The sequence below is a fragment of the Pteronotus mesoamericanus genome, unplaced genomic scaffold, assembly GCF_021234165.1.
Source record: "Pteronotus mesoamericanus isolate MK-2021 breed Mesoamerican mustached bat unplaced genomic scaffold, CSHL_Meso_final scaffold_651, whole genome shotgun sequence".
In the NCBI taxonomy this organism is placed as follows: Eukaryota; Metazoa; Chordata; class Mammalia; order Chiroptera; family Mormoopidae; genus Pteronotus; species Pteronotus mesoamericanus.
Window position 1 is genome coordinate 46,458,626 of NW_026555325.1, and position 23,932 is coordinate 46,482,557.

At 37.6% G+C, this 23,932-nt stretch overlaps 1 protein-coding gene across 1 annotated transcript; it reads right to left on the bottom strand.

Annotated features, from left to right (window-relative positions):
• Window positions 1–2,444: 2,444 nt before the first annotated feature.
• On the bottom strand, window positions 2,445–23,932 carry SLC40A1 (solute carrier family 40 member 1). Its single transcript, XM_054562694.1, has 8 exons — window positions 23,563–23,932; window positions 23,032–23,099; window positions 17,512–17,671; window positions 15,174–15,289; window positions 13,996–14,122; window positions 6,803–7,048; window positions 5,395–6,051; window positions 2,445–4,039 (listed from the first exon to the last, which is right to left on the bottom strand). Exons 1-8 carry the CDS (start codon window positions 23,603–23,605, stop codon window positions 3,726–3,728), a joined length of 1,731 nt encoding a protein of 576 aa, XP_054418669.1. The 5' UTR covers window positions 23,606–23,932; the 3' UTR covers window positions 2,445–3,725.

Consider the following 23,932-nt stretch of genomic DNA (forward strand, 5'->3'; position numbering starts at 1 on the left):
TGTAAAGATACATTAAACTGTTTACAGTGAGGAGTTATAAGAATTCAGGGAGTGGGACAGGAAGAGAGGACCCGGATAATTTAAAAATCTGTGCTTACTTTGTTAAAATGAAACTCTAGGCTTCTAATTCAGACAAACTTTTAAAGTTTTTTTAAATTAAATAATCATTATCCTTTAACCCTCATCAGGGCAAACAACACATGAAATAAGGAGCTATGAGGCAGAATTCTCATTGACTTTAATACGGCAGATGATAAATGCATAGATTATTTGATATTAAATGCCTAATAGTTGAAAATTTTTCCACCACAAACGTGTCTGTCCAGTTCTTTTTTGTTCTCTGTATTCCACAATTTTTGCTATCAATCCCTTCTCTCCTCCTACACTTTATTCAAATACCATTCTCTTGTTCACAAACCATCCTCTTAGTGCAAAGCTCAAGAAAATGGCAGCCCATAGTAACCCACAAGTAGCCCATGGATGTATTTTTATTTGCTGAGAATTATTTCCAGTATTTAGAAACGTGGAGACTGAACACCCAACTCTAGATTCCCAGCTTCTCTCAAAAGATCAAAAGATATAAGCCCTGGCTGGTATGGCTCAGTAGATTGAGTGCCAGCCTGCAGACCAAAAGGTCACCAGTTCAATTCCCAGTCAGGGCATATGTCTGGGTTGTGGGCCAGGTCCCCAGTAGGGAGCGCATGAGAGGCAACCACACATGATGTTTTTCTCCCTCTCTTTCTCCCTCCCTTCCCCTCTCTAAAAATAAATAAATAACATCTTTTTTAAGAAAAAGAAGAAGAAGATAGGAAGACACAGGGCCCACATTCCTGAAGGGCAGGTGGGACTGCTGACAGCTACCCTCTTAGCCTGGTGCCCGCTCTCCAGCTCACAGCTCTGCCCACACTGCTGCCTTCCCAGCAGCACTTGCAGTGCCTCACTCCATTTAGCACCCCTTGGCGTTGTTCTTTGTCTTATGGTAAATAGGAAAGTAATTTCTTACATACACCCTTGTCTTCCTTTTTTTAAAAAAGGGGGTCAATAATGAAAGGAATATGAAGGAAGCCAGATGGTTCAAGAAAAAAAAGATGGAACTAGGCATATTTCTTTATGAAAATAAATATAGCTTGTGTTCCTGTGTTTAATCGGCAAACAACGGATGTCCATGGTGAAAGACCTTAATAACCGCAGTAAGAAGCCTGCATGGAGTAGCAAAAGGCATGAAAAAAATGTGAGGAATTTGTTTTTAAGTGGAAACATACTTAAAGGTGATACTTTTGTGAAAGGCAGTTACATGTTAGGGGAAAGACTGTTTTCCTATAAACAATCTACTTCACTCATTTGTATCTTAAGCGGCCCTGTAAGTACTTGGGCTTGTCCTCCCATTTAGAAACACACCCTGAGCTATCTGTGGATAGACACCCACCTCATCATCTACCCCTAGCCAACTTCTGTGCCCTTGGGCAGTAAACAGCAAAGGCTGTTGAGCCCACCAGATTCTCTTCCACTTTCCTCCTTTTCCTGCTCTGGACAGTACTCTGCAAAGATAAGGGAGGCAGCTGTAAAAATTGCTATTAACTCCGCAACGTCAGGCTCCTTCCTCCCACACAGGCCCTCTCTCTCTAACCCCACAGTCTGGCAAAATGCCCACATTAATTGCTGAGACCTTCCTTTGCTAATGTGGTTCATTTTACAAGGTCACCGGCCCTCAGTTACAGCTGCAAACGCTCAGGGCAGATCTCCAACCCCAGCTCAACTCCTATGGGAGAGAGCGCATGGCCTGTTCAAGACAGCAGCCAAGCCTAACAGAGGCCTCCACAGTCTGTTCGAAAGTCATGGGCAGATCAGTAGCTAAAGTGTGATGCCAAAAGTTCTCAAGCTCCCAATTTTAGGGGCCAAAAAAAGGAGGCTTTCATCAACTATGTCTGAGTCAGAGCTGCATCCCAGAACCAATAAATGTGGTGCATAGATCAGTAAAACATTTGTTGAGTATAGAATGTGGCTTTACTTACTCTGGACTATCAGCAGGAGTCTACTTTAACTGTCATTAGTTACATTCGGCGTCTGGTAATCGACTATTGCCTACCTTGTCTCCCTGTCCACAAAGTGCTTCCACGTGATTTGACTCATCTAGGAAAGTGGTAAGGTAGGGATGGTTGGTATAGTATGAGCTCCCATTTACAGAAGAGAAAATAGAACTTGGGGAGTTTAATATGATTCTTCAAGGTCAAAGAAAGAGCACTGCTCATGTTGACTACAGTTTCACCCAGGCCACCATAAACTAGAGGCAACACTCAAAATGATAAGTCATTGTGAAACTGTAGCCCTTTATAGAGAGAAAAATGCATTATCCAGAACAGATTATCTGTACCAAAAGGAATTTTAAATCATTAAAGAACACAATTCAGGAAAAAGAAATCAAGATTTTAAAAATATATTTATATAGAAATATTTCACAAAGATTTTACAACATAGCAAATCATCATGTCATACCATAGAAGAAGAAAAAGAATAAACATCAAAGGATTTAGAAAGTGCTCAGAGCAACATATTGCAGTCTCCATGAAAGTGCATGAATGGTTAAGGCAAAGTACCATGTTGGTACTGGCAGGTTGCAAAAGGACTTGTAAAACAGTTTTTAAAAATATATACAAAAGTCTTTATTTTCCCTACATTCTTTTCAGAGACATTTAAAAGGAAAACACTTATGAACAGCCTTGCTCCACAGCTAGGTAAAAATAACTCCTGGTTACAAAACAGTAAAGGTAAAAATGCTCTACCCCAGCGTGTTCCTAATAAATCAAGTGATTGACAAAACAAAATCTTTCCAAGTGTGGGCTTGCTTTCTACATTTAACCTGCCAAGCAGAAAGTCAACTCCCTCATATTCCAGGATAGAGATCATTCATGACTGTGGCAGGAGTTAAGTTCAGGTCTTTGCCCTTCTGTGCAACTTGTAGTTTCTGGTTTCTATGGCCAAACTATTGGCATATTTGAAGTTACTATGTATTCACTGTGTTATAGACCTACCTTACAGCTTCGCTTCTACCTGCAGCTTACCTGATAGCCATTTTACAAAATGCTGCATATGCTAATACAATATTTTGCCTTATCTGATAATAAAAACACCAAGGTGCTCTCTAAAGTTAAACCTTAACCCTGTCAGAGAATTCTAGAGAGATATTTTGTTTTTCCACACATCTGTAAATCCCTTAAGATCGATAGGATCAATAAGGATAATACTGGTTACCAAAATTTAATCTTCATGGTTGGGGCAGAATTTGTTTTTATAACATAACAGAATAAAATATCACAGAAAAATAAATGAGCTAGACTTGAACAAGAGTGAGTTTTAGGGAAAAATGACATATCTGAATTCTAGTACAGATAATAAATATCTGCCAAAGAATAACTTCATTCACATGGCTGACCACTCTTTTATATAAAATTTTGTCTACTTATGAGAAATACGGAGAATTAGTGTTGCCATGTTAGTCTCCACATTTAAACGTTTTCCTTTTCCTATTTTTTCCCATCCTTAAACATAAGGGAAATTAACCAGCTCATTCAGCTGACATAAGTTTCCTAAATAGCTGTTAGCCCTCAAGATACAGTCGTGGTGAAATCAGAGAGAGACACCTAGCCATTTGTTGGAAATTCTGAAGTACAAAATAAGCACATGTGCTCTATATAAGCTAGTAACAGGATAAAAACAGTTAAACTGTCTTACACAGCAGATGTATTAGCTTGATTTTCATTTGTAACTTCTTTTTCATCAGAACCACAGACAAAAAGCTTGCTGCCCAGAGTTTTCTGGGCAAATCGGAAATACATGATGTGGCCCATTGCCACAAAGGAGACTGAAATCAATACAAGCAAGCCAAAAGCTTCAGGATTCGGAGCCAGGATGACCATGATGAAATGCAGAAGATCAAGAAGATAGTTCATGGAGTTTTGTACGCCATTTATAATGCCTCTTTCAGATTCAATTACATTTTCTTGCAGCAACTGTGTCACAGTTAAATCAAAGGACCAAAGACCTGTAATAAAACATATTTTTTGAGATGCTCACTCTCTAAAATCTATAGCCATATATTTCCAATTTATAAGTTAAAGAAAGATCTGTTGACATGTGAAAAATACACATTTTAGCCCTATTACTTTAAGGTCACCATATTTATATTCTTGCTTTAGAGAATTAGTTTTCATTAATAAATCCTGGGTTATTAGTGGCTCTAAAAAATGATATTTACAGCCAGCAGACAAAAATAAGTCTAACCTACAAACTTCTTAATTCTGTTTTTCTGTGATTATTCATACCATGAAAGCAAAACTCTGAAATCAGAGACATAATTCAAAGTACAGTTATATGCCAAATAATGATGTTATGGTCAGTGACAACAGTATATACAATGGTAGTCCCATAAGATTATAATAGAGCTGAAAAATTCCTATTGCCTAGCGACATCATAGCCACAGTCACATGGTAGCACAATGTATTACATGTTTGTGGTGATGCTGGTGTAAACAAATCAACTGCACTGACAAATGTATAAAGTATAGCACATGCAATTATGTACGGTACATATTATACTTGATAATGATAATAAATGGCAATGTTACTATTTTATGCATTTACTATACTTTACTTTTTATCCTTATTTTAGAGTGTAGTCTTTCTACTTATAAAAAAAAGTTAGCTGTGAAAAAGTGTGTTGTACCATGCTGGCAGCAGCCTCATACATCTCCTATTACTGCATCTCTTGATTGAATTATTTTCTTTTGGGCTTGATTTAGTCTGGTGTTGTTTTGCACAGTAACATGCTGTACAGACTTGTAGCCTAGGAACAATAGGCTATGCTGTCTAGGTTTGTGTAAGTGCACTCTATCATGTTCACACAATGAAATTGCCTAACAACACATTTCTCAGAACATATCCCCCTCGTTAAGCAGCACATGATTGTACTAGTTTTCAAGTTTAAAATAAACAGACCTATATATTGTTACGGTTAAAGTGTAAGGAAACTTTAAACCATTATTACATTTACTGCTTGAGTTCTAAAGCCGCTACAATAAAGCTGTCTTACTTGAATATTAATGTCTTTGATAAATTAATAAACTGCTTTGTATCACAAGATAAAAATATGGTTTCATTTCAAGAATGAATTCGGGAGGAGATAATTCATCAGTACTCTATTAATGATTACTTAAATTTTGCTTTGTAAGAAGTCTTTACATTATGTTGCCTTCTAGAGCTATAAAATCCATTTGGCCAAGTATATAAAATACATATTGCTTAACGCATTTTGCTTAAATTAACACTTAGGAAGTATCTCTGAATTCTTATTGCAAAAAGACACTTTAGTTCATTAATATACAAAAGGAGATGTCTTACCGATTCTAGCAGCAATGACGCCTGCAAACAGCAGACTGACAGAGATTATGGACTCAGGGTTAGAACTCATCTGTGGGGCAACATTAGTAGGAACAGACCCATTTGACAGGTACATTTCAGTTGTAGAGATGATTTCAGGTCTTTCTGTAGGTATATTTGTGGGTAGTGGCTCTACTTGAATGAACCTAGAATGGATATCTTTAAAAGGAGAAACAGACAAGTCTAAAGGGCTTCCCGGCATGAACACAGAGATCACACACAAGATCAAACAGGAAAGCTGTGCAAATCCTGAGATCAGACCAGTCCGAACCAAGCCACATTTTCGCCGTAGCCAAGTAAAAGCCACAGTTCCCGTTATTCCAGTTACGGCTGATGCTCCCATCAAAAAACTGAGGATGGACCCACTCAGCCCCTGAGTGTAGGCGTACCCTGTGGTGATGCAATCAAAGCCCAGGACAGTCATATAGAGGAAAGCAAGACCCATGCCCGCCAGAAACACCGGCTGATGGTAATAGGAGACCCATCCATCTCGGAAAGTACGGAAGGGCTCAGCCATCTGGGAGGCACAGCTTGGCTCTTGCTCATGTTCAAGCTCACGGATGTTAGGGTCTTTGTCACCCATTAGATGAGTTGCCTCCAGGGATTTTGGCTCAGTTTCTGTTAATAAAAAACATCATCATTTAAGGATGAAGGCATGGGGAAAAAAGTCAATTATTTTTACTCAGTATTTTTCTTTTCTTCTTTCCCTCTGCCATGTGTACCCTTAGCTACAACAATGTAATATGTATTTTCTTTAATAATCTAAGAATTATAGCCAAGGAACAATCTCCAAGCAGCAATTACACTGAATAAACAAAATACAATTGATCTCAATTACTCACATACTCTTTTTGAAATTGTACTCCCACCAAAGTAAAACTCATCAGATAAAAATACAATCATTGTCTGGGAAAACAAGCATCTTATTTTCTGGGGCTCTGTCAAGATCCCATTTGTCCAGAAGCCCATCTGCCTCTTCCTGGGGAATGTCTGCCTTCACGTCCTCACTTCTCCTTTTCCCTGTCTCACAAATTACCTACAAATGGCATGTAACTCCCTTCATGGACTTCCAGGAATTCGTTGTTTTCGTTTCTTCCTATGGTTCAACTTTGCCCAGTTTTCCCTCCATTAATTGCCCCTCTGTGTCTACTGCTCACATTAAGGAAAAGGGTCACAGGTCCCATTCCAACCCCTTCCTCATACCCTCAAAAGCCTGGGTTTTGACTCACCTACCAAAGCAATATATTTAGCATCATGCAGGCCTTCAGTGGTAATAAAATCTGATGTAAAAGCAACTTAGTTTGGTCTTCACCAATATTTAAAGGTCTGAACATCAGAATGAAAGAGCTGAGCATTGTGTTAAATTTACCTTTGTGTAAATTCAGCTGTTTCAACTCAGCTTCCTCTACTTTAAGAGTAGCTTTCACAGCTAAAGCAGGGGTTTTCTGGTAAACCTTCCAGAGCAGAAAGTACTCCACGCACATGGACACCAAATTCCACCCGGAAATGAAACCACAGCCAATGACTGCAGAGCCAAATGTCATAATCTGGCCGACAGCCATGGGGGCCAGGATGTTGGTCAACTGGTCGATCCTGCGGATAGTAGCGTTCATATCTACAGAGGTAGGTGAAAGATGGAGGTAAGTGTGCAAATCTATAGGAGAGACTGCCCTCTTACACAATACAAATTCAGAAACCAAGTGTGTAGATTCCTTAAATGTAAATTTATAAAGGCAATCTATGAGCAAACCATAACCATTTTCTTAGAAAATTATTTGTTGTTTGGATCAAGTCATATTAAATTTGCCTCAAAAATAATGATTCCCTTGGAATTGTATAAATTACTTTCATATTAGATTTAAAGTGAATACAATTGTGAACCTACATTCATTTTTTTCAACAAACATTTATAAAATGCCTATTACGAGCTGGACATAATCTAGCACTATAAAGAAAATGAAGGCATCCCTTTCCCTGTCTTCGTGGAGTTTACATTCCCATGGGGAAAGAAAGACAATAAATTGGCAAGCATATACAAGCATACTGTCAGATGACCATTAAGTAGTATGGTGAAAAATAAAGCAGAGAGAGCTCAGGGAAAAAGGGACATTTCAGTTTTAAATATGGCAAGGTCAGGGAAGGACTCAGAGGAAAAAAAGACAGCATCGCAGCAAAGGCATGAAGTGGTAGGAAGTAAAAGAGTGAGTCATGTAGGTATCAGTGAAAAAAGAATTCCAAAGCAAGGTAAGTACGAAAGTCCTGGGGCAAGAGGAGCACACCCAGAGTGTTAGAAACAGCAAGGAGGCCAGTAGGACTGGGGCAGAGAGGGAGGGCAGACTGGCCTGGGCAGGTAAGGTCTTGTGACATGATAGGGACATAACTTGTGCACTGAATAAGTCAGGAAGCGATTGGGAATTTACGATCAGAGATATGGCACAGCCTGACATGTTTTTAATGGTTCATTTTGGCTGCTGTGTTGAGAAAAGACTGGAGACTAAGATGAACGAAAGGGGCCACAGACAAGAATAGACGCAAGTGGACAAGTGGGAGCTGATGGTAGTATGGTCCAGGATATAACAATGGAAATGGAGAAACAGATGCTCAATGTACTTTAAAGGTAAAATTTGGACGACTTGCAAACAGATTAAATATGGTGTATGGCAAAAGGAGAAGGACAAGGAATGGCTCTAAATCTTTTTTCCTGAGCAGCTACTCAAAGCATAGAGTTGCCACTTACTGAGGAAGGGGGAAGACTTCAGAAGAATCAAGATTGAGGCAGAAGAACAAACATTTGATCCTGGAGATTTTGATTCTGATAGGTCCACTGACATTCAAGAGACCACATCAGGCAGACAGTTAAATATATGAGTCTGGATTTTAGGGAAGAAGTATGCACCAGGTTTGAGAGTCATCGGCTGGTTGATTTTTAATGTAATGAGACTAGATGAAATCTCCAAGAAAATGAGTGTAGATCAAGAAGGGAAAAGTAATGAAAACTGAGTCTTAGCCATGTCAATGTCTAGAGGTTAGGAAGATGAGAAGGAACTAGTCAAAGAGAAGGAAGACCAGTACAGTATGGTGTCCTAAAAGCTAAGAGGTAACAGTGTTTCGAAGATAAGGGAGTAATCAACTAGAAAGTACTGGTGCCAAGTCAAGAAAATGGACTCTTAGAAGAAGCTCTAAAGTGGTCATATAGGAGACTTCAAAAAGAGCAGTTCTGGTAGAGCAGAAAGGACAAGCGCTTGATTGAAGTTGGTTTAAGAGACTAATGCCAACTCCAAGAAACACCATTTACATTATATTTTAAGTGAGTGGCATGGCCTGGATTCACAATGCGATGTTGCTCCCCTGGCATTACAGACCAAGGCCCTGACCGAAGAAAGGAACTAGAAAGAGTGAGCACAGACATTTCTTTTTATTAAGTTTCACTGAAAGAACAAAGACATGGGGTAGTAGATGGGTAAAGGCAGGGATACTTAAGAAGAGAAAAATTATAGTATGTGCATTTGCTATAACGAGAATGATACAGTAGATGAGTAGATACAGAAAGTAAGCGTACGCCACAAGTAGAAGGGTTGTTCTTAGATAGCAGCACAAACAATTCATCAATATCAACAACAGTACAGGCCACATATCGCTCCAAGTATGAGTAGAAAGAGCGATGTGATGTTTAGAGCACGTGGCAGTTCCCTTCTCATTTCTTTCATTTTCCCTATAAAATACAAAGCAAGGTCATCAGTGAAAGTAAGGACAGGAGAGGAGGTACTGAATGTACGCAGACAAAGGAGGAAGTATGAAACAGTCCTTTAGAAAAAGGGAAGAAGGACGGGAAGAGAGAAAATAAGATGATCATCTGGCAGCATGAAAGGGTCAACCTGAATCCAATGGTCATGAACTTTAGGTAAAAACGTGTGTTTTTCTCCAGCCACATTCCACTGCAGAGAAGTGGGTTTAACCAGGGTCTTATAAAAGGAAAGTAACAAAAGGAGAGAAAGCCAAATGAGCTGACAATCACGTGGTCAGGACAACTGACCTTGAAGTTTAAGCTGGGTAAAGCAAGGGAGACACGAGGGGTCATAAACAGTGAAAAGCCAGTAGAATTAATGACTTGTAGGTAGCAACCAGGTTGGACGGTAGTTGGGGCTGGGGTACCAGGAGGAATGAGCTGGAAAAATAGGAGGTGGCAGTTCAAGACATGGATGCTTTGGGTGGAGATTATGGAAGGGGAGGGTTTAGTGGTGATGGCAAGACCTAGGGTATAAGCATGGAAACATATAGCTGAGTCAGAGTGGAGGACAAGATGAACAAAGGAGACAGAGTCAAGAAAATGACCGACTGTCTCATTCTCTATCTCATAAAGTAAAACTTAATGAGATAAGTCCTATCAATCATGCAGGGCACCTTAAGGAAAAAGCAATACGTGACTAAAAGTACATTAACAGAAAATTGCCTTTATTCCTTCTCTAGTTCTTCCTGGTCCTAAATTACCTTCCAATTAGTCCTGTGAGTGTATAATGCTTATATGATAACAGAAGAACTTTGACACATTTCACCTTTCACTTGAGAGGCAAAGGCAGTTTTCACTGAACTTGTGCATGACCATTTTTTCCAGAGCCTTCAGTAACTTCCATCTGCCCCCCACTAATAAATTACCAACTCATATGCTAACAGAAAAATGTAGAATTAATCAAAATAACTCAATAATTTGAATCCAACAATAAAGCACTAATGAATATATATACTTGGATCGGAAAAACCCCAGAACAACAAAATTTTGTCACAATGATTTGTTACTCTTTCACTATCTCAATTTTCAAGTGCCCATGAAGCTACTTAATGCCACCAATTTCTTTCTTTTACATTATTCTTAGGATTTTAATAATGTTCATGTGTAATTTAGTGTCAGAAAACAGCTTTTATTTTTCTGAGGCAGAATGAATTAAATAATTTTTTTAAAGACTTAATCATTTCATGGTAACAGGCTAGAAAGGAATCAGTCCTCTGAATGTGCAAGCATACTTTTTACAAATACTATGCAAACAGACAAATGTGTGCTCATTTAAAACCAATTTAATTGTTTTCATCAGCTGTAGCACAGAACATGACATTAAATAAATACTTGCTATGATAAAGGATATATTACATCTCACAGAATAATAATTTAAAATAGCAGATATGCTGAGCAAATAGCAGCCAGTAGGTTTGTATACTTCAAATATGAAATCAACTTTTAGTCAATAGGGTTCAAACAAGAAATTTATTTGCCATACGTGATCAAGCTAACCAGCAGATGTTTCTTTAGAATGGTGGACAAGATAAACCTCAGATGCTATTAATAAAGAATGATTAACAAAGGAAATAGGGAAGGAAATAAAACACCAGATGGAGTAAAATGTCTGGGAAAAGAAGTGAGTTTAAACACGTTCGACTGGCTAAGGGTCATGAATAAGAGAATGTTTCAATAAAACACTGTCAGGTGCCTAGACAAATTAGTTAGCAGATTAATTAACAATATTTACGTCAAAACAATGACCTTTTCTGGAGCTGTCTATACTAGATAGTAACAGTTACATGTTAGCTTGATGCCACTGAAATTTTAAGACTTTTTAACCTTCTACAGACATTTCCTCCTGCCTTTTAACCGCAATGATACAAGTTCCAACTTTAAAACCTACTCTGAAATCAAGAAACAATGGGATACAGGAATGGACGCAATTAGCATTCAGCTCACCTTCCTCTTCATGAGTACGTCTCTTCCCCTTCACCCCCTCACACATACACACAATGCTCACCCAGGGCACCCGCAGTGCACACAGGTTCAGCCATCCCTGCCCTGCTTGGGTTCCTAAATCTTTGCTGGCAACTTCAAAAATCATCCCGATTCACATAAATTATTCCTGTCTGGAGTAGGTGCTTCTGTGCATAGAGACACAACCTCAGAGGGACTGGAATCCACTCTACCTGTACTTTTTCCTTCTCTCTTGTATGTTTCCTTTATCCTACTTCTTTTTTGCTGTTCTTTAACTCTGCCTCAAAGCAGAAGTGGCACCAAAAATCCATGGTTAGACCCCTGCTGACCCTTGGAACTAAAGAAATTTTTACATCCTGTTTTGAAACGTGGTTTCTAATTAACACAAGTATGGGGGTTAAAACTTAAGGAAAGACAAGGTTTTTTCCCTTCCCTAGGCTACTGACAGCTGGCTGAATGAGCAACACTTACTGAAAGCTAACTCACAGTGGGCAAGAGTTCAACAGGCAGCTTTTTTCCTTCCTTAAACTTGAGAAACTCCAGAAGGTTAGAAAATAGACTAGTTGGCCTAAACTCCTCCACTCTGCAGTCATTCCTAATGTAGAGAAAGGGAGCTGAGAAATGGCCAGTCATGCCTTTGTTGTTATTCTAGGACAACACTGCGGGGTCAGAAAGATCCCACAAAAGTTATATATTATTCATTTTTATTTTATTTTATTTTTACCTATTTATTTATGTACCTAGAAGAAAATAAAGATTCTGAGTAACATGGTTTTCATTTGGGACTTTTTTTTTTTTTTTTTTACAGATTATTCAGACCTCACAGAGTCAAAATGAGTTAAGAAATTCAGATAAGGGAAGGAAAATCATTTTAAAATCTAACTTTTCCCCCCAAAATATAGTCCAACAGGTATATATGTAATCTGTTTTCTAAATATATCCTTTTTTTGTCCATTGAATTCTAAAACATGGTCATGTGTTACATATCTAAACTAGTATGTTAAAAAAAGAAAGTAAACAAACAAAAAGAAACACAAAAAAAGACAAAATCTTATAGTTCAATGTGACAAAAAGAGATATGGGATTATTTCCTGTTAGTAAATGATCACAGGAAGAAAAATCAATGAGAATCACCACTTTAGCTCCAGGGAGAATTTCATGCAGTACAGACTCACATGTGCTAAATTCATCTTCTGCACACACCATCATCAAAAATCACAGCTGTATCCCTACCTGCATATCACTCTGCTGTCACAAAGTGATGATTCCAGCAAATTTTTTCTTCTAAACTAGACCTTCCATAGATTTTGTTCCTCCTTTTGCCATGTCCTTTCTTTTTTTTTTTTTTCCCTAAAAAACCACATGGTCCAGTCAAAGTAATATGCTAACCTCAGCACCTAATCTTGCCTTCTGTGTCCTAGAATAAGCTAGCTAAGTCATTAGAAATGTTTTTTCTTGTCTGTTAGGATGGCTGGGCAGGATGGTTTGTGATCCCCATTATCTCAATTACCAGCAAAGTTGATTCAACTGATCTGATCAGTAGAAAGGTATAGTCTTCCTTCTTTATCTTGTGTAACTATCAATCCAATTGGTGTCTCTGTGCTGTATGAGGGGCAGGTAGGAAATATTGAGTGAGATGGGTTATTCTGAGCTCAAGTGAGACCGATGTAATAGGATGTGATGCTTTGAAGGCATTCTTCAGTCTTTCTTTGGCCTCTTGTATATGTTTTCCAAGAAATAATTAAGATTATGAGCTTCTTAAAAACTGTATTCTGTCCTCTATTTCTTTAGTACTTGTAACAGCAATTATATAATGTGACAAATAATGTAATAACAAGTTACAGATTATATCTTTAAAGTAGAAAGAATTAACTTAAAGAATCTCTGAAAGAAAGGAAGGAAGGAAGGAAGAAAAAAGGAAAGAAAGAAAGAAAGAAAGAAAGAAAGAAAGAAAGAAAGAAAGAAAGAAAGAAAGAAAGAAAGAAAGAAAGAAAGAAAGAAAGAAATGGAACGCCTACCTTTTGCAACAACATGGATGGAACTGGAGAACATTAAGCTAAGTGAACTAGGCCAGTTGATGAAAAACAAATACCATATGATCTCACCTATAAGTGGACTCTATTCAACAAAATAAACTAACGAACAAAATAAACCACAGGCATGGAAACATGGAGCAGACTGAAAGTGACCAGAAGGGTTGGGGAAAGAGGACAATGGTGGAAAGAAGGGGAAGGGACTAGACAAAGAACATGTATTAATGACCCATGGACATGGACGACAGAGTGGGAATTGACTGTGGGAGCGGGGATGGGGGGGATGGGTGGAGGAGAGCAAAAGGGGAAAAATTGAGACAACTGTAATAGAATAAACATTATTTATAAATTTAAAAAAAATCTCTCTTTGAGTTAAGTTGTTTCCATTTGGTTTGGAGGAAAATAATATCTATAGAATAACTTATAAGTACTGGTAACAAAATCCATAGTATAACAAATAAAAGTCTATGTGAATATTTCAATGTTTTAAGTATTAAGTAAACATTTAGAAACAGTTAACAGAATTTTTAAACAGCTCAAAATGTTCTTCCATTTGTCAGGTTTGCATAGAATAAAAAATAAGTTCACCATCCTATAAATTAACTTCATAGCATTAAGCTAAATCTTTGCACTGAGAGTGCTAATGTGGTAAGTAAAAGACTGCTTTCAACTTAATGTCCTTAAAAAGTACCCAGAAAAAAAGGCTTATAGTCTCATTTATTACTGATTAAAAGTGAATCCTAATATAACCTATCTAGTTGAAAGAGAAAATCAAATTACCTGCTAATTTGCTTCTGTCTTCTCCTGCAACAACAACAATCCAATCCCTTTGGATTGTAATTGCAGTCGCAGTACTGGCCAAATTTGCAATGTTTGCAATAGTTATGATCAAGATATAGCAGGAAGTCTAAGGAATTACGAGGAAAAGTTGAGTTAAAATGTCAGCTTTACCACACAATGCCTAGGCTTCAATGCGCAATGTACTTTAAAATGGTCTTTGATGACATAATAATTAAACTTTGATTTTAATTTCATTTATAACCAATCATTTTACTTTGTGTATGTGAAACAATAAATCCCAATGGTCAAGTTAAAGAATATATTACCTTCCTAATTCATAATATCCATAGTATATATAGTATAAAAATTATAATAGTCCTATGCATATTTATGTCACAATTTTATAAAGTGTTAACAAAGGAGTAGTTTTTGTCTCCCCCATATATATTTCCTTTGGAAAAAACATCGAAGGGAAAGGGAGAAGACCTGTATTTAAGTGAGAATTCTGACACTTTCTAGTTGCATAACAATGGACAATCGGCTAACATTATTTTGTCTTATTTTTTCCATCAACAAAAGGAAGGAAATAGACTAGATTTCTACTGCCATACCTGGCTTTGAAATTCTACAGTTTCAATCCAAATATGCATAAAAAGATTCAATAGTGACATTAAATCCATTACTTTCTACCATACCCCATCTCCCTCTTTTCCATAAAGTGATCATACAATCATAGTGTGAGGAACGATCTAGTCCATAATCCCCCACTGCCACCAAAATACCAATTTTTATTGGAAGAACACAATTATGACTGATTTATGTATATAAAACATTTTTTATATAGTGTGAACAAATTACAGTTTAATACTAATGAGCTGAAAACTAACAACTGAATTATATAATTAACTCTTAGAAATGCTATTAAAAACATAGGAAAAATAGGAAAAAATCCAAGAGGACAAAATTTAAATTTAAAGAACACTTAATGAGTACCTGTTATGGGCGACAACAACAAAAAAAATTCAGGGATATTAAGATAGACACAGAGATCAATATTAAATGGTCCCATTTGGAAAAAAAAAAAAAAAAAAGATACTACTTAGCCTCAAAGCATTTTCATATTTTACCACTACCAGAAATTCAATTTTCTGCCATCAAGAATCACATTGAGAACTTACAAGAACCCATCCATGGTACATGGTCAGAAGCTGGTCTTTATGCAAGAAAACCATCATCAGGATAATTCCACACAGGATGACCGAAACATTCTGTATCACCAGCGAAGTCTGGGCCACTACACAGAGGGAGAAATGAAGTGTTCACTACACACTACACCAAAATGTCTCAATGGGGCTGTTTTTATCCATACATCATTGTTCTATTACCTTTATACATATGCAAATTATACAGAAAATAAAAATAAAACATTTGTGAAGTAAATCCTGCCTCAAATATCCCCAGGACAATCCATCAGATCATATACCACCATAAAACTTGTAGACAGAATGATGAAGCACCCATCACTTTTTCCTTTTTAGTTGAAGCCATTCATCATGAACACATTTCCATTTACTTTATCCTCATGAAAGTTTACTACCATAAACAGAACAATATTACATAGACAAGATCTACCTCTCAGCTTTTTGCCACTTAAGCTGAAATAAGAACATATAGGAAGTGGTGAAGGAGGTTAAGGAAGAGGTCCTGGAATCCATAACCTCCTACACAGTAGGCTGAATCTGATAGGACACTATGGATAAATAGAAAAGACATGTAAAAATTTCTCAGGAATACAGCAGGAACATGTTTCTTCTGGCATACTAATGCCGTTTGTCATTGCTATGATATTCTAATCTATACCTTTCCTCACAGACAATGCCAACTTTTCTTGGAGTGAGGCACCCATATAGATAAAGTGCTGGAGTAAGGACAGGTAAATATACAGGTGAAGACACCTTGTAGTCTTTTATCTGCCACTCACTAGGATAGAAGATCTAGAACAGAATGCCTAATGTCTCTTAGGCTTGCATCTCTAAGGTGAGAATGCCAGTACATACCTGCCTCCTTACTTTACAGAGTCATTATGATGTTCAAATAAAATACTTATTAAAGCACTTTGAAAAACATAAAGAGTTGTATATGTAAGGTATAATTATAGCTCTTGTCTTTAAGGACAGTAGAGCTCATTCTGGCTTGGAAGGTCATATCAAAGCCTCAAGAAAAAACAAACTGCTTTTTGAAATTAGTTTGAAATAAAATCCCAGAGTATAACTCATTCATTGATGCAGTCACTCATTGCACAAGGATTAAATATCAACCGAAGGAGGTTCTTAGCTTTCAGGACCCCACAGACCAGAGGAAGGATAGACATGGGAATAGATCATTATCAGAATGTAAGTAGAATAGCAGAGGTATTAATGAAGCCTGATGGGAGCACCGAGGAAGAAATGGTTAACTCAGCCTGGAGACATCACAGAATGCTTTCATGAAGGATGAGGGAGGAGTTGATTACATGGGATCCAAGTGGGAGATCACTAGCTGACCACACTCTCCTCCAACTCAGCATTCTTTCTAACCTACAATTTCAGGGCTCAGGAATCATAAGGTTAAAGATCTCTATGAATAATATTCCTATGTTCCTATGTATAATGATGTAAATAACTATGAATATTTTTTAGGATATAAAACTTTTTTCTATATGCATTTTGGTCTATTAATTCTCAAAGCAGGAAAATGTCCATCTTGACCATCTTACTAATAGCATCAAGTCCTAGAATAATCCAAGGGCTTGCTACCCAGGAGCAGTCATCTTATGCTGAAAGAAACAAAAGATATCTCAATCTTTCCCCAACATCTAAGGCTAACACAGCCAGGTCTCGGCATTATCACTGAGCAATTCAGGAAAATTTTTCCCTATTACACTTAATAATTGAATTGCTGAATCACTTTCTCTCTTTCCTATATAAAGCTGAAGATTTCCATATTAATGCTCTAGATTTAAATGTTATTTTATTTCTTCTTTTTCCTCAAAAATTTAAACTTCGGCTTTCTGTGATCCAGACTTTCAGACTCAGATATTCTCTCTTGTATCTACAGTTTTCAATTCCCCTACACACACCTCTAAGTGCAATACAGTAACCCAGAGGACACATGTTAAAGCTGTCCCAGGAACCTCACACTAAAAAGACTCCAGTGTAAATCAGAGTTGGAAAAAATGCCAGACTAAAGTAAACTTTCAATGTTTAACATGGTTCTCAAAAAAGTGCTACACTGTTAATCATTACCATCTGAAATTTATTAATAGCCAAGATACCAAAAAAAAAAATCTATTAGTTCAATATCCTGTCATCCTAACCTTGTGCAAGGGCCCCGGAACCCTCAGTGCAGAAGTGCTGCCACCCACCTCCCCATCTCTCAAGTGTGGCGTGCAGGCCTGCAGTGGGTTAGCCCCAGTGTTTCTCTTGAGCTCAGGCCCAGGTCCCACGAGTACAAGGGCATAGCTGTAGCAACACTCACCTTTAAGTCTGGCATTCTTATCCACCCAGTCGCCAATGATGGCTCCTAGGACCAGAACAGACCCTGCCACCACCAGCCCGTAGACTGCAGTCAAGAGGAGGCTGTTTCCATAGAGCTCCACCAGAAACACAGAGACTGCAAAGTGCCACATCCGATCTCCCTTGAATAAGAGCAGAGAAAATGTTTTGCTGAAACAGTTTTAGTTTCCAGTCAATTGTACTCAGGAAGTTGCTTCCTTATCAAAAGGGCACTTTCTGGCCCCATCATAAGATTTTCAAGGTCAACTCCTCTGTGGATTGAACACTGGTCAGGTGATAAAATGGTTCATCCTGGCACAATAGAAAATATTCTTGCCCAAGGGCCAAATAAATCTGAAAAAGCATGATATTAATGAAATATGCATAGTCCTTTTAATTCTAGAAAACAAGCAGTTTCCAGAACCAACAAAGTGTTTTAAGACAAAACTGTTCTCTTCTGTATGAGGCTTCTACCTGAGCCTGGAATTGACCTATCCTGAAGCAGCTTGCTACTGAATCGGAATGAAACTACAGAACAGTTCATAAAGATCATGATGTCTTGAATGTCAAAAAAAAAAAGAAAAGAAAAGCCAGTTTCCTAATTTGTAAAATAAGAATGGACTATATGATCTCTAAAGCTTCTTTTGCCTCTAATATTCTAAAATCTATGCTCTATTCATAAATAAATTTCAAAATCATAAAACAGCAGGACAATCAGAAAGATAAAATTAATATGGGCAGATTCTAGCACTGCATAAATGAAAATATCAGAAATAAATGCATAAACAAGTGGTCATTTTTACATTTTAATACAGATGGGTTTTGAAAGGGGGAAGGGAACTACTTATTTCTTCATTCATTCCAAAGTATATAGGGTATTTAGGAATTCACTACTGTAAGATGTGGAATGACAAACTTTTAAGTGAGTCAGGTAAATTAATGTGTAAGAAATCCATAATGGACCTTACTATGAGATTTTAAGCTCCTCTCCTGACTAACAGGTTAACAGAACAGGACAACAATGTTCTATCATAACCTATCCCTGGAAATCATTACAGGAAACTAAATTTCCAGGCTAGATTCCTTATGGATTTGACCCTATGTGGAAGTACTTGCACTCCTACTTCCTTCCAAAGTCTATTAACATCTTTCTGATAAATTTCATGTGCCAGGAGCAAAGTATTATCCTGGTATGTCAAATGAGTTTAAATATTTATAAAGCCAAGACTACAATCTTATGCATTTAAAACTTAAATTGATTCACATGCACACTAGCCAAGGTTTACAATAAATTTCATACATAGCAGTATTTTTCAAGTGGGGGGTGGACTGTGATTTTACCCTCCAGGGATCACCAGGCAATGTCTGGAGCTGTCTGGGGTTGTCACACTGGAGGGAAGGGGTATCTACAATGTCCCCCATAACAAAGAATTACTCAGCCTGAGATGTCAATAGCGCCAAGGTAAAGCACCCTGGTTTAGATTAGGAACATAATTTAAAATCACAATTCAAAATTAACCTAAGACTAGGGCCTTAGAGGGTGCGGTGGATATAGTCAAGTAAACATTAAAACAAACAAACACTGGAAGCATTGTGTTTGAAAAACTGATTCTCACTTTGATGGTCTGGAATGTGAGCTCTAGAACCTTCTGCACTCAACCCTCAGCACAGTGCATGGCTTGCAGTAGATGCATAACAAATAGCCGTGGATTCAACAAAGGAGTGGATATGCAGTGGATCCCAGTTGTGAATGAGTAAATATAGAATAGGTGGCAAAAACATACACTGATTCATCAACTATACTGTTCTAACACATTAGATTTGTTCTGCAAATGTTCAAGAAGTTTGAGAAATAATCTGCACCATGATTAATATTTCTAAGAGAGCTATTTTTTAAAGTTTGTTCTGATAATGAATTTTTCCACTTGAGTAGGATTATTTGAGTTTCAAATACAATTGTACTAAATAATTAAAAATGTATGATACACTACAATTTGTTTGAAAATAAATTAAAAAATAAGTTTATATATTAAGATAAAGATGTCAATAAGAATAGCAAATTAAAACTGTTTTTTAAATCTTTTTTACAAGAAGCAAATTTAGATTTGATTAGAATAAAGTGGGATGGGGAGAGAGGAGGTACAGTCATACCTTGGTACTTGCCAGCTTCAGAACTCTCGTCAAACCCTGTACTTGTCCATTTTGATGGACACTCAGCACTCAGCACTTGCTCAGGACTTGTTGCACTTGCTACAACTTGTATGAGTCATGATGCTGCCCCACAAGAGAAAATGCTTCATCATTTGGTACTCGTTGTTTTCAGCACTCATCTTGAGTTCCAGAACAAATTAACGATGAGTACTGAGGTACCACTGCACTCGAGTCTAATCTCCATTCCTCTGAATAGCTCCCAACGAAAACACTAAAACACATAAATGCCCCACATGACAGGCTGCCCCTATGAGTGAATTTCCTCTTTCTTAACCTAAAGAGTAAGAAATATTATTCTACTACTATTGCCTCTTTCTTTTTTTTGTTTTTTTTTATGTCTATCTTTTTTCCAAAGGAAATAGTTTTAGATTCCTTTTGCAGGGGTGTCCAAACTTTTGGCATATCTGTGTCACACTGTACGAAGAAAAGTTGTCTTAGGCTACACAATAAAGACACTGTGACATGGAATCACAAAAAAATCTCATAATGTTTTAAGTAAATGTACGATTTTGGGTTCGGCGGCATTCACAGCCATCCCGGGCGGCCTGCAGCCCCCTGGCCGCGGGTCAGACACCCTGTTTGAGGGCATCAGAACAAGTGCTATTAAATGAAAATTTTCTCTCTTGCTTATCCCTGTATGACATGCCACTTACTTGATGGAGAGGAATAAAATTGCTCTAGTGACTCCAATTTCCAAAGGCTTTTGGTTTTAAGAAGCAACAGATTGTATGCTCACAAAGCCCAAAATTGGGTAAACTCTAAATAAAAAGTGGACCAGGTACAATTGCAAGCCCACCTATTTCTTCCTTATGTACATTTCCTGTCCTCCCATAAGCTTTCACCATACTTTGATGATTTCCTTACATGTCCCTTTACACCTAGTGGATTAAGAGCTGAAGACCATCTGAATACTTGTGAATGAATAATCACAGTCATCAATCTACCTAATAGTTATTGAGAGGCTACTATGAAGACATTAGAAATGCAACAATGCACAAAAATCAAGGTCCATGCTTTCATGCGGCTTGCATCCCAGTGAGCAAAGACCAAAAATAAATCTAGAATAAGTCAAGCAGTGTAAAATGCTAGGGGAAAAAATAAAGTAGGTTGGGATTGGAAGATGGCATTTTGCACAAAATAGTGACAGAGACCTCTAACCTGAAGGAAGTGAGGGCTGGAGTCATGCAGACATCTGGGATATAAATGGAGACAGTTCATAGGATAATGACATAAGATATAAGCAGCTAGCTACGCTTTTCACTGCCTTACACTAGTAGTTATCTTTTTGTTATTAGCCCTTATTTTTTTTAAAGCCCTTGCTAAACTATAGTAAAAGCTCCTTGACAGAATCAAATTATGACTGTACTTTGTATTCTGATGGTATAGAGTAAAAGGTAGCAATCTACTGGCAGATAGAAATGAAGTCAGAAATAAAATGCGTTCAGCTCTACACAAATTAACCTCATATAACCTCCCAATCTAATACTTCTATGTTCAGCATATAGGAAACCATGGTTTGGCAGAGTTGACAGGGGAATAGAGAAATAGATGTATAAACATAAACACACATTTTCTTGTAATAAAATCAGATAGAATGTCAAACAGGATGCAAAACTCAGGCAAAATTATTTAGAATTAGAGAGCACTCCCCTTTTGCACTCCTTTGCACTGAAAAGTAAAAATCCTCTAAATCTTATATGATTGTAGTTTGTTGTTTGTTTGTTTGTTTTTTAAATACAACTTTCCCACAAGAACTCTCTTTGCTCAACTTACTTGTAAGATTTGGGTAAGCATATGTCACTTTATTGTGGGGCTTTTAATTAACATAACAAAAACAATCCTCCTTGAACAACCACAGTTCCATTGTTTTGGCAAATCTGACCTCCTAACCTATTAACAAAAGGTCACATAAACCCTGAACTTTATCAGTATTTGGAAGTGAGACATTGTTGCCTTAATATTTAGGTCTAGACCACAGAATAAGAATTTCAGATTCTATCTTCATCACTGGTTATTGGTTTTTTTCAATACTTAATACTGACTGAATTAAATTGGAAAAACTACTGATTTAGATTAATTAAGGGTAGTTTCACTAGATGTCTGCCATCAGCAATTGAAAATGAAACATGTTCACATCAATTCCACTTTGTTTACATACATTTGCAGTGATCCCTGTCTAAGCCTCTGGGAAGATAGGAAGGAGCCAGCTTCCTAAAAAGGCCATCTTTGAATTGCTATTTTTTAAGGAGATGATAACCTAGCTTAATAATTTCCCAGGGACATGGGTATAGATTTCCTCACACGATAGTGTACATTTATGTCTTAAGGATGATCGAACAGAAGTTTCCAATTTAAAAAGAAAGCAACATTCACAAAATTTACTCTCGAAATTCTTTCTCCTTACTTATGGTTATTTTTAACTAAATATCATATATGAGGCATGGATAGAATATACTCAAACTGCTTTTAAACAATACAAATAATTATTTAATTTTAAAGAATCTAATCCCCATTAATTAAATATACACCCAACTTCCTTTTAGGATTATTCTTTTTTGTTGTTGTTGCAGGGTGTGGTGGGGGGAAGAATTGATGGAAGAAACCAGGCCCACACAGAAACACTGGGACTCTTCCAAGACCACATCGGAAGTCAGAGGAAGAAGTACGAATCAGTTGATAATCTTCATTGGATGATGGTTTTAAGATAGCCTGAGAAGCCCCACACATATCCACCTATGGATAACAATTTTAAAGACCAGGATTTTCATCACACAGATGTTTGTTTTGGGGGTCAATTTTATTTAAATTAATCTTAGAATACTGTTTTTAGCTTAAGTCAAGTCACTCCACTATTCTGTATTTTCACAGTGCAGCACGCTGAAACTTAGAAATTTAACAAAAGAAGAAAATAGAAATATCTTAGAATGTGAAAGAATAGAAGGTATATGAGATGTCCGTCCATTCTGAGCAGCAGATATTACCATTTACCAAGCCTAGTAATGCAAAATGCAATTTACAAATAATGCAAACACTACTGTCCTAGGTAATGCTGTCTTTGGATATTTGTCAATCTATATAAATGGTTATAACCTGATCATTAAATAACATTTACTAACACCTGAGACAATAGACCCTTGTTGAAAAAAACTTCTTCATTAAAGCATGTGTTTGGGTAATTTACTTCTTGAGCTGCATGACAAAACTAGAAGATGGCTACACCAAGTGGCCCAAGTAAAAGGAAACAAGAAATTGTGAAAGTATGTTGTAAGAACTACTGTATACACCCACTTACCCAAGTAGATAAAGAATGTCCGACGTAGAGAAGGAATTTTGCCGAGGTCAGGTAGTTTGTTAAGGATCCTGCAAAAACACACCGGCAGAAGATCAAAAGCATATTTTTGTTAGTGGAGTGAGAGGAGGTTGGAAAGCGTATACATGTAACATGACTGTTAAACACGATTATTAAAGGCTGTTTTGTGGGGCAAACCAGGTACATTTTATCAAGTCAACACTCACTTCAATTTAGCACGACCGATAACTGACTAACTTCGAACAGTGAAGAAAGCGCTGTATCAACATTCTTTAAATCCTTTTTTTTTTTTAAATAAGGCAATCCAAACTTCTCAGTCGCTCCGTCCTTGCCTGCGTGCAACCCCCTTTTTCCACACCTTGAAATTCATTTCTTCCTCAACCTTCACCAAAATATGAGTCAAACAAACTACAGAGCACTCACAGGTCAGTCACACTCCTCCAAAACCCGCCTGAAGACGCCGGTCTCCAGCGCCCAACCTGCGTTTCCACCACCTGCGTTCGGTCAACTCACCGCAGCATCCTCCCTGGCGGTTTTGCTCTCTCGCCTTGGTCATGACACCAGGCGCCCTCCGCTTGCTCTTCTGCTGCTACTGCTGCTGCTCTTGATGAGGAGCTTGTAAACAGGAGTGCGAGGAACTGAAAAGAGCACCACTAAAAACACAACAGCCTTTTGCAAAAAGACCCCAACGACTACTGCGGCAAATAACAGAAGAAAAACGGCCCGGGGATATTCTTTTCGTCTTCCTTCCAAACTTAGCTAACACTGTAGCTGAAGTTGGAAAGGCAAAGCCTTATGGTAGCAGGTGAGAGAGACTCTCAACAGGCCTTGGGAGCCCTGTCGGTGCCTCTGTGCGCCACCGCCGCCACAGCCGCCGCGCGCC

Bases quoted from the DNA above. Each gene is read 5' to 3' on its own strand.
- SLC40A1 (XM_054562694.1), bottom strand. From the start codon at position 23,605: ATGACCAAGGCGAGAGAGCAAAACCGCCAGGGAGGATGCTGCG. The intron at 14,123-15,173 runs GTAAGTTCTCAA...GTAATTCCTTAG, and splicing joins TGTACCATGGATGGGTTCTT to ACTTCCTGCTATATCTTGAT. The intron at 6,052-6,802 runs GTAAATTTAACA...TTTTATTAACAG, and splicing joins ACAGCTGAATTTACACAAAG to AAACTGAGCCAAAATCCCTG.